The 12144-nt window shown below is 36.2% G+C and overlaps 1 protein-coding gene across 5 annotated transcripts in view; it reads left to right on the forward strand.

Moving 5' to 3' along the window:
- The window catches only part of STS (steroid sulfatase), a 110102-nt gene that overhangs the window by 20012 nt on the left and 77946 nt on the right, over positions 1 to 12144 (forward strand). For all 5 annotated transcript variants that reach the window (XM_050975849.1, XM_030234823.2, XM_030234824.2 and 2 more), the window contains 3 exons: positions 4613 to 4779; positions 6480 to 6601; positions 9669 to 9791. In XM_050975849.1, coding sequence (XP_050831806.1) covers positions 4634 to 4779; positions 6480 to 6601; positions 9669 to 9791 — 391 coding nt within the window. In that variant the 5' untranslated portion in view covers positions 4613 to 4633. The remainder of the gene's footprint in view (positions 1 to 4612; positions 4780 to 6479; positions 6602 to 9668; positions 9792 to 12144) is intronic.

Raw genomic sequence — 12144 nt, forward strand, 5'->3', positions numbered from 1 at the left:
CAGCCATATGAAGTTCAATAAGGGCAGGTGCCAGATTCTGCACCTGGGATGGTGCAATTCAGGATGTATGGACAGACTGGGAAATGAGAGGCTGGAAAGCAGTGCCAGGAAAGAGACCTGCAGGTCCTGGTCGATGGCAAGTTGATCATGAGTCAGCAGTGCCCTGACAGTCAGGAAGGCCAACCCTGTCCTGGGGGCATCAGAGACAGCATGGCCAGCTGGGCAAGGGAGGGCATTGTCCTGCTCTGCTCTGCACTGGGGTGACCTCACCTCGAGTGCTGGGGGCATTTTTGGGTGCCACAGTATAAGGAACACATTAAACTATTAGAGAGAGTCCAGAGGATGGCAGCAAAAATGGTGAAGGGCTTTGAGGAGAAGCCATATGAGGAGCTGACTGAGATCATTTGGTTTGTTCATCCTGGAGAAGGGGAGACCGAGGGCAAACCTCATTGCAGTTAGAACTTCCTCGGGAGGGTAAGAGGAGGAGCAGGCACTGTTCTCTCCTCTCTGGTGATCAGTGACAAGACTCGAGAGAATGGCCTGAAGCTGTGCCAGGGAAGGGTTTTGTTGGATATTAGAGAAATGTTCTTCACAAAGAGGATGGTTAGGCACTGGAACAGGCTCCCCAAGGAAGTGGTCACAACATCAAGCCTGAGAGTTCAGGAAGTATTTGGATAATGCTCATGGGCACATGGTGTGATTCTTGGGGATGTCCTGTGCAGGGCAGAAGTTGGACTTTGATGATCCTTGTAGGTCCCCAACTTAAGTTATTCTATAATTCGTTGACAGCCATATCTTGAGTCAGTTATTCTGATGGAAAAAAACCAAAAACAAACAAAAAAAAAACCCAAACAAACCTCTTAGACCAGCATTTTTTAATAAAGAAAATAAAAACCTAAAATAAGTGTTTGTTGAAATAGTGGATGGTCTCTGTTTGAGGCTTTTCTTTAGTTCATTTATTCTTACATATTTATATTTTTGGTTTTTTAATGCTAATAGAAAATATGTATTATAATCCCAAAAATGCAATTTGCAGATAGGGAGAAAAAGTAGGACGTGTATATGAAGAAAATAAAAACTTCAAATAAGTGTTTGTTGAAATAGTGGATTGTTTCTGTTTGAGGCTTTTCTTTAGTTCATTTATTCTTACATATTTATGTTTTTTTAATGCTAATAGAAAATATGTGTTATAATCCCAAAAATGCAATTTGGAGATATGGAGAAAAAATAGGACGTGTATATGACCCCACATACATGTGTATATGTGCTTATAGACACATCTGTGTGTGGATGTATTCATGTCTATAGGTCCCTATACAGTGATTTGAGTACTGTAGGTTGAAATAGGATATGTGAAATACAAATTCTTATGTGGCTATTGTTGTAGGAGATTAAGAACCTCTTGAGTGCTTAACCCATCAGCCACCTTAGAAAGGAAGAAGCTACTTTTAGTTCTATTATATCATGGGGAAAGTGAAGCAGTGGTTAAAACTTGCCCCACATGGCCCACATGCAAAAAAGAAGGAAGAATGATGCCAGATGAATGTGAAACATAAGCCTTCAAAGCTGTTCCTTCCTACTGAAGGAACATCTGAAGAGTGTTACTGAACTAAAAAATTAAAATCACATTGTTTCAATGCAAGAAACCAAACCAAACTACAAGTTAATCAATTAAAAATAGACTGTAACAAATCCATGAAGGTTAAAAGATCCATGGAGGGATATTCATAACAATGTTGTCCTCTCCAAAATGCCTTTAATGCTCACTGCCAAAAGCTGAAAGGCTGTGCTAGTAAAATAATTTTTTGACAGTTTTTTTTTTTTTTTTTCCTTAAGCATTTGAATTGGCTCTGGACAGAAAGGAAACATTAGTTAGTGGAATTTTAATCTGATTTTGTGTTATCATTTTTCTGTTAGGACTACACATGCCTGTGTTTTCACCAGGAGAAATCCTGGTGTAATGCAGACAGCCCTCAGCATTCTCACAGCTTCATTCTTCTCACGTCCTTCCCTTTTAGCTCCTTTGAATTTCTTTGTTGTTGTCTGTTCCACTCAATTTCATCCATCTGATTTTTCTTGCTTTCTGTGCACATCCTTTCAAGACACATGAAAATCTGCTGCAGAAGGAGTACACCAGAGAAATCATAGTTGTTTGGATTATTTTTTTCCCTGTTTCCTTGTTGATTTCACTTCAGGGACATGATATCAGGTGAAGGCAAATAGCTCAATGTGTGAGAGTATCTACAGATATTCCTTCAGAGTAGAGAAGTATCCAGCAGTATTGTATCAGAGACAAAATTCTATAACCATTTGGCTGATTTACAAAATGAGATATGGACGTATTAAATCAGGCTACCTTCTGCGGGTCTTGCAGGCATCCATGCAACTCTCTATATAATGTCACCAACATAGAATTTTCCCTTTTCAACATGCCCATTGGCCTTTGAGACTTTTGCAGTCTGAACACAAAAGTAGGAACATAAGATCTGGCTGCAGTTTGTTCCTATTCTCTTGGGTCAATTTGGGTGTTAATTGTTCTCTTGGAAGGCATGGGAAGCAAGTCACTTTTGTTTATCCTTTCAGGGAAGAAAGGCAAGTCTGCACCATAGTAGAGGCTACACAGCTTCATTAGTATGGTTATTTGATGAAGGATGAATTGGATATATCCTATGAAGAAATGCATTTACTCTTTTAGACTTACGGTTTGTGTATTTATTTTCCATATTTGAAATGAAGTAGATTGCTTTCCATGGGATAAACAAGAGAAAAATATTCTGCAGTGATAAGGCTGGGATCTTTAGAGGCTTCTGGCTGAAGTCTAAGCCAGAACTATGATCACCAAAGTGTTTATAAAATGTACCTTAAACAGTAAAAAAATAGCTAATATACTAAATTAATTAAAGCCCTCTTTGTAGCTATACTTTCTGACAGAACAGCAATAAAGAATTTGGGAATCAGAGGTCCCAATCTGTTTTGGTTGATCCCTACTATTTTGATCTCTTTTCACTTCTTTTAGTCCCAAATCTTATCTTCCCAGGTTCTTTCCAATCAGTTCTCTTCATTGACCATATTCATAACTCCTCAGCTCTTTTCTCCCAGACATTCCTAATTCTTTCTCATCTATGTTCCTTAGTTTTGTTTTCCTGTTCACTGTCATCCCTTCCAGTTTCTTTATTACTGTGCCATTTCTCCTCATTTCTGCCTGCAATTCTCATTCCAGCAGGTTATCAATTCCCATTCTTGCTGTTAACATCAGAGTAAACTCTTCTGGTTCTGCCTATTTTGAATCCTCTACAAATAATTTTACCTACCTCATTTGTTTGTGAATCTGTCTCCCTTAATGTCTAGTCTCTTTGTACCAGGTCATTCAGTTTTGACTTCTATATTTTCTCTCCAGTTACATTATCTACCATAACCCATCGATTTACAAGATTCTTCTTTCTTGACCAGCAATCCCCATTCTCTCTGGAAATTATTGTCTCTACCTCCTTTTCCTACCCTTTAACTTACAAATTTCTACCTTAGTTCTGGTTTCTTCCACTTCTTGTCTGAGAGTAATGCAGAGTGCAGGTGTGACTCATGCCTCCCCTGCATTTTAAAAAGGCTGCCTGCATCCAGAAAAGATGGGAAGCTTACTAAGAGACAGAAAAGAGTCTCTGTTCTTTTTGATGTGTGTGCCTGGCACAGTCCTTTACAGCCTGAAGGCACTCAGTTTCAGCCAGGACATGGTCAGTGCAGTTTAACACAGAGATACAACAAGTTATGATTAAGGTGAAACAGCATTCACATCATGCATGTCTACAAATGCTCTGCTTTTACTATAAAACCATAAAATGGTATGTTGTATTGTGTACAACACATCCTTCTTCCTGTTTTAGGTTGGATATGGCTTGGGCATTGTTTATTGTGATATGATGTAAATTATTTTTAATTGATTTTGCTATAGACCCTGGTATTTGTAATGTTTGTGAAGAGCCTTTTCTTAAACACTCCTTACAATAATTTCATAGTGCATCTCTTCACCCTCTTTTCCATAATGTTTATTCCTTTCCAGAAACTTCAGCTGTTTTTTTTTTCCCCATTGTTGAAGAGAAATTCAGTAATTTACTTCATTAGTGGAATTGATTAACTTTTTTTTCTGCAGTGAGCTTTGGAGGTTTAGGTCCTAAATTTTTTCAGATTCTGTGTTCCTCAAACAACATTTGTAGCTGGGGAAAAAAAAACCCAAACAAAAAACCCAAACCAAAACAAAAAAGGAAACAAACACACACCAAAAAAGAGAAAAAAACCCCAAGCATTGTTAGCTCTTATGATTTATTGCTTTATAGTGCATGTGTATATGCAAAATTACCTCTGAGGTTGTGCTTAGTTCTTTATTTGTCTTTATTTAAATGCTTCATCTGTGTAAAGGACTGGAAGAAAAAATTAGCCATATACTAAAATATGCATATTTATTTTTAGAAGTATGAGAGAAAAAATGCTTTATAAAACTTCCAAGGAAAAAAATAAAGCCAAATAAAAGCATTCAGTCTTTCTTTATTTCTTTTACTATCCTAAGCATAAGAATAAGAATAAATTAGATTAACAATCTATTTATTATATTTTCCACCAGTTCTTACACACCAGGAAGAAGATGGGGCTCCTTTTACTTCTAATAATTTGCCAGTGTGCCATAAACAGTATCAAAACACACAGTGTTTCAAAGCCCAATATAATTTTATTGATGGCTGATGATCTTGGTATTGGAGACCTGGGATGTTACGGCAACAGAACCTTAAGGTAGGATGACAATTTGGTGGAGTCATAACTTTATATTTAGTTTTCAATTGATTTTTAAAATTAAAAATGCCAGAATGTTCAGAGGTTTGATTAGGTTTCTTTATGAGTAACCAAATTTAATAACTTTTCCAGAGATTTGAATACTCAATCCTTATTTTCTTTTTTTGACTAAAGACTTAGCTAATGCTAAAAGTTGCTGAAAAGTTGCTTTAGAAACAGAGGATTGAGCAACCAACCAAGTAAGGGTAGCTCTAGAGAGCTAAAGTATAATCAACAATTTTCTTCTAGAATATACATGACACAAGTTCTGTGAATTAAACGTATTTTGAAACACTCATGATTTGGGACAAGCTTGTTGTTAACTAACTGGAAATAAAGAGCTGATATTTGCCCTTAATTTATCTTCATACAGTAGTCAATCTATTAATTAAAGCAAATGTTAATATACTTGAATAATGCATCAGTGTGCCTTGGGGTGTTTCTTGCTACCAGCTTAGATGTGATGGTTGTGTAAACAGAGCAAGTGATATCTAACCATTGTGTTTCAGTGCAAAGTTAAATAAAAACATTCAGACTAAAAGCACTGTCTGTCAAATGTTAAATGCTCTTTTTCCTGCTGATCTTAGTTAGAAGTAAAATCTTCTCATAACTCAGAAAAAAAATACAAATCAAGTTACAGCTTCTGGTTTTAAACAAGGAAAAATATACAGAACATTGATGCTTGGATCACTCCCCTCACAGGCAGCAGAACGACCTAAAGATCTAAATTCTCTGCTGAGAGAATTTGGAATTAGATTTTTGGAATATGATGAATTTTCATCTCAGCGATTGTTATCAGTAGGTGACTTTACAGATAGAAAATAATTCCATTGGAAAATTAATGTTTCTGACTATTCAGACTTAGATGATGGCAGCACTAGTATGCCTTGAGGTCACGGTCATTAATCTCCAGGGTCAGAGAGCTATTAGAGCATGCTGCAGCTGCTGGCCAGTCTGCATTAGTAATTTTTATCTGTAGAACCAAGGACACAGGATTTCTTCCTGCAGGACCCAATTTTAATCTGCATGATGAGCCAGGTCACAGACAAGTTTCCCATGCAGATATGGAAGCTAGGTTCTGCCCCTGGGTCTAATATAGCAGACATAATCATGTCAGACATGTAGATATTGTTAATATAGAGCATAACACAGAGTCATAATCATTTGAATCTCTTCTAATAGTTTATAGCACCATAAGACATTATCCCTACCCCAAAAAGCTTTTGCTGGAGAGAGACTGAAGAGGCACCAAGTAGGGAGCAAGGAAGCACAACCTTTCTCTAGTCTCTCTTACTCTCATTACTGAAGCAAAAAAGTTGTAAAAATTAAAGTTCTGGTCAAGGAACACATTAAAAAGGGTTGCAATACTATATGTCCAGATGTTGCAGTTTAACACTGGCCATGAAGAGTAGAAGAAAGTGCAGAAAAAGATTTTTGCTGCAATATTACGGTGTCTCTCTTCAGATGCCTCGTAAAAATATTTGACAATTTATTATTTGAAATTGCAACTTAACCATGCATTTGATAATTTACATATGGTAAATTTTAACTGGATTTTCCTGATAATTCTTTCCTCAGATGCCTTGTTCTTACCATGCCTGTATCCAAATAACCATCTTTGTTGTTTTTTTTTTTTTTTACACCTGCTTCTGTTTTTCCAGAACCCCTAATATTGACAGACTAGCAGAGGAAGGAGTGACACTTACTCAGCATATAGCAGCATCCCCACTTTGTACTCCAAGCAGGGCAGCTTTCCTGACAGGGAGATATCCTATAAGATCAGGTAAAATCCCATGACTTTATTTATATATAAATACTTTATTTTATTTACAGTAAACTGTATGCAGGTATTTTGTCTGGCCTTCCTTGATTTGTTTATTATTATGAGATTAAATAATGGTAAATGATCAGTTCTTTCAGTGACTGATCAAGCTCAGCAGAGTTGGTCTATATTAGAAATATTTCATATATAGGGAGAATTTTCACATTTCAGAAGAGTTGACACAAAGATAAAGTTTATTTAGTGAGTAAAAATTTTTTTGTTTAAATAGCAACAAAGCAATCTGACTGTGGTTATTTAATGCCAATATTTAATCCAATGTCCTGGGCAGCATCAGGCACAACATCAACAGCCAGGCAAGGGAGGGGATTGTTATGAAATTCTCTGTGCTAGGGTGGCCTCACCTCAAGGGCTGTGTGCACCAAACCTGACAGAGTTCAAGAAGTGTTTGGACAATACACTGGGGCACATAGTGGGACTCCTAGAGTCTGGAAAGACTCCAGTGGAAGAACCCAATGTAAATACTTCTTCTCAGGCATTTCTGTTTCTGCTAAACCTTTTTGTTTAGACTCAGGTTTTAGCTTTTATATTTTTGAGATTCTATTCTGGTTTAGTGTGTAAGTCTAGGCTTCATATTAGGGGATAGTAAGCTCTCTCCACAGAACAGGCAGCTGAGGACCCAAGGACAGCTGATCCAGATCTCAGGCCCAAGAGCATAAACAAAGGAGGACTGAACAGAGAAAACAAGAAGGATGGGATTTCATGGGCTAAATTGTAAACGGATAATTAGCTCCAATGTGCTAATGGACCAAAACTTAGAAAAATGTGAGACCCTTTGACCTGTTGCCCATTTTGTGGCCATTTTGGGTTTTGCTGCCCAAGGTAGATCTATTTGAGGCCTCTTAATAAATACCTACTTTACTCTTTAGCTCTGTCTAGTCTCTGTTCTAAGTCAGCCTTCATAAGACATCAAGAAAAATTGTTTGGTTTGTGGTTTTTTTTTTTTTTTTCTTGTAGGGGGGAGGTAGGGGCAGGACAGTTCATTAAGGTACTCAATTGCCCTGAAAACTGGGAAGAAGAGAGAAAAAATATCTCATCTATTTGAAGTGTTATTTTTTTCCATATCTACCCATACACAGCATTAAGTATCCTGTGAATACATGCATTTAATTTCTCTTACTTTGAAAGTACCTGATCCAAAGCCTATTTGAGTCCATGAAGATCTAGTCTGTTTATTTTAGTGTGCTGGGACTGAGCCTCTCAGTGCTTAGCCATGCAACTTTAACATTCCCTTAACATCATTTTTAGCAAGGATCATTATACATTAATCAGATCACTTGTTCATTAGTGATAAAACATCCTGTCCTTGCTTCTGGGAATGAAAGCAAAGCAAGACTCTGGAGCCTACTTGATACGTTTGTGCTCACTCAAATCAAGTAACAAGCTTCTGCAAAAGTGCCAGCTAATATAACTTGCTAAATTTTCCATTACATTTTTCTGCAAAGGAAAATTTTCTATACCTGTTACAGATATATTGTTATTAATATTTGCTGTAGATAAAGTCACATGTCACTTTCCATAATGTTGCTTGTTCTTATTTCTGAAAAATTAGGACTTGAACTAATTTTTTTCTTCACTGATCAGCTCTCAGACATACTTAATCATTTCCATGTAGGTACAAAAATTGAATTTTGTCTTACTTAATTTACAAAATTTCTCAATATGGACTGCTTCTGAATATCACTGAAGAACTAGTAAAGGCTTATTATAGAAGACACTAGAATCATGATGTGGAAAAAATGTTAGAAATATAAATCTCCTGCTAACAGAACTAAAGAAAAAGATTCCAAAATGCTGTATTGGATGAGACACAAGCTAAGAGAAAGGTAATGATGAAAAAAATTAGAAATCATGCTTCTGTTCTTTCATTCTGATAATGGGATTACACTGATTTCAGTTACAAGAGCTTGAAATATGTAAAAATAAATATAAAGAAGTAAAATATAGATAAATGTATGACTAAAACTATCTGAAGCATTGATTAGCAAAACTGTCTGGGCTGAAAAACTGAAGTCAGCATTTGAAGGGTAGGTTGAGCTCTCTTTAATAAACCAGTCTAACGAGTCATTTTCTCATGTAACCACAAGGGATACCTGAGGGAGGATTCTGGTTGTCTACATCAGTCATGTAACTTGGGCACTGTAATCATCCAGTTGCATAATTTAGATTTCCTGAAGATACAGCTGCACAGATTTGCATAGATATTCTCTGTTCTTACTGTCTTATTTTCAGTGCCAGTCCTCATCTGGAATCCTAGTAATCTAATTTTTATGAACCTGAGCTCTCAAGTTCTTCATCCTGAGTGCACTTTGTAAGCTCATTTGTGTTTCTCAGACTCTTAGCATATAGAAATTACTGTGCCTTATTTAGATGTTGTCTTGTTAGCCAGTACCTGATGCTCCTTTAGTGCACTCATTCAGTGTTCATTGATGTGTCTTTATGCCACTGGAGCACCCCATCAATGCTGACAGCTCAAACCACTCTATTTACAGGATCAGAATCTCTCTTGCTCTTTCTGACCTCATGATGTTTACATGCCCAGAAGTAAGACTGCCCTATTTCAATATGACTTCTCTCAAAAAACCTTACTTGTAGAAAACCACATATAAGGACGGGGGAAATTCTCAAAGTAGAACTTGGGAATGATCTCACTTAGTCTTCATCTTCCTTCCCTCCCTGTGTACAAGAAAAATAATTTATGCAAGCTCAACTTCTTAAAATTTTGCTATACCTTAGAAAATCTACAGAAGGGGCTGCAGCTGCTTATGTGATGGCTGGCCCCATGGTTATAAGCTCAGAATTTTTTCTCCACATCTGTTTCTGGTGTCAATACAGGAAAGACCTCACTCGTCTAAATGGATGATTGTATCTTCCACTTGCAACACTTAGTGTCTGATTGTAATATGTCATTTAAGTGATACTACCTAAGGCAAAAACGTGCATGCAGAACTAATGAATGGAAATTCTTTCTTGGTATTATCCTGGTCTCATTCATTTTTATTGTATTTAGGAATGGCTGCCTTCTCACGAGTTGGTGTCTTCTTATTTTCTGCCTCTTCTGGGGGACTTCCTTCTGAAGAAATAACTTTTTCCAAACTCCTGAAGCAGAAAGGTTATGCAACAGCTCTAATAGGTAAAATTGCAGACATGTGCAGCACTGTTTTCTTTCATTACAATGAAAAGAACGTTAACATCCCGTATAGGCTTTTAAGGGCCTGCATTAAGCCTTTCTCCCCCACATCATAATGAATTTATTCTTCTGGAGCAAAGCTGAGAACATTCCCATGCCTATGTGAAACACTAGTCAGGTAAGTACATCTAATTCACTAGTGTAGTTATAGTCTCATTTTGCAAGTACTGAAGAAACAAGATGAACAAACTGAAATTTTTTCAAGCCCTTGAAAAGTTTTCAGTATAAATAGGAGTTTGTTTACATCAGAGAGACAATGAGGGGTTGATCACAGGGGTACAAGTCATTGCCATGGTTGTTTTTCACCAGTGTTCAAATTCCCATAAAGTAAATAATGCTCTACCTGGGCTACCATCTTAGTCCTCAGACAAAAATGGACATTTCCAGGAAATTTTTCATATTATTTGCTAGATATTTCATATAAAAATGTATTTCTCTCTCATTATAAAGACAGTTCAGACAACTGATCACAGCATAAATATCCAGTGATGGGCAAAAAAAATCATACTAGGTTAATATTAAATAGAATTGGAATTAATGTCATAAAAGTATAACATTAAAGATTTCTGAATTTTTTTGTCTTAATTTGGCCACTGCTTATATTTTAAAAGATTCTTGAAAAGTTCAACTTGAATTACATAATGCATTTGTTTCCTGGAATTGCCAGGGAATAGTTGTACAGAGAACATCATACTGGAATATTACTAAATTAATTTATATGAAGGATGCATGCAATTTGTTTTTTAAATGAAACAGAAACTTTCAATTTTGAGAGTAATTTCTGTTTATAAACCCAGGCTGTTTAGCAAGGCTACCAATTCACGGCCCAGTTCAAAAAAGGTCTGTGTTATGTACATAAACTAGTGTCAGTGTTCTAACTAAAAATCCTACTTAGCTATACTCCAGTCTTATAAAGCATAAGTCCTGAAAGAATGAAAATAGAAAACCAGAAATCATTATCAGAAATTTATTTAATGTAGGTGAATTTTACCCATAGTTCAAATAGTTCATAGTTTGAACAAAAAAGCCGTTCATGATTTGTCATGTTCCTTGTGGACTTGATTTCCATTTCTCTGTATTCAATTAAAGACTGTTTTTTTTCTATTTGTAACAAGCACAGTAATACCACTCATTTTCATGGGCTGACCCAGTTAATGTTCTTTTTTTAACTACTTTTGCTGCAGCATGACAGCTTGCCACTTAGATCTCCAGAAGTTCTCTCCATTATGCTTCATGAACACTTCTTCCAAGTGGCCTGAGTGATAGCTATGAGACCATAAAATGTAATATCACCATACCCTTAGAGTATAATGAAGGTTTCCAAAAATCAAGAAGTGCATTAAAATTAGGGGTAAAGCATATGTAAATGACAGAAAGAAAAATTATGTAGATTTGAAGACTAGGTAGGCAATCTGATTCACAACCAGTATATTTTCTGCTTTTGCTGGTGTTCTTATCACATCATATTGGTGTAGGTCATAGAGTCTTTGCTTGGTTCAAATTAACTCAGCAGTTCCCAAACAATTAATAGTCAAATCCTGCACCAGTGATGGATTGGCATAAAGATAATTTGAAGCCTTTCTGATCCTCAGGCCTGTAGTGTCATTTCTATTTTTTCTTTTGGTCAATCTCTCTCTGAGGAAATTATTTTTCTTCCCTAGGTGCACTTTTGTTCCTTTTTTTTAATTTTTTTTGTTCTCTGAATATATACTTTTTTTGTTTGATGTGTCCCAAAATTTATTTTATCTATAAATCTACTTTATGTATACACTTTTCTACCACATTATTTTCCCCTGTGACATAAAGAAGGTGACAATCAATAGGTCTGTCAGGAAAGCACATGATCAGATCTGCAACAAAACAAAGTTCTATCAAAAAAAACAGATGCATAGAATACGTAATATTTCACCAGTGGGAAGAAATGCTGATGTTTTGTTGGAAATTGCTATTCATAATGCAAAAATTTCCCTTACATTTCTTAGATAGTATTTTAACCACTGCTATGCTAAATTGCAGTAAAGGTTAATTTCCTCAATGTTGCTCTCCAGTGTGTTGTCCAGCATCCAGAGAAGTTTGAAATCCGCCTACGTAGCTTATCTCCAAAGCTAAAATACTAATTGATAACTGGTACTTATTTCTTTCAAAATGAAGTATTATAATGTTTGGGCATATCGCAGTAGTAAGGTGTCCAAGACTGACTGAGTCTGTGGGGTGGAATTAGTACAACAGTTATTCATAAAACAGCCTAAAATCTGTCCATGTTAATACCATAAGCACATACACTTTTTATAAATTT

Source organism: Serinus canaria, chromosome 1 (genome assembly GCF_022539315.1).
Source record: "Serinus canaria isolate serCan28SL12 chromosome 1, serCan2020, whole genome shotgun sequence".
NCBI classification, from domain to species: domain Eukaryota; kingdom Metazoa; phylum Chordata; class Aves; order Passeriformes; family Fringillidae; genus Serinus; species Serinus canaria.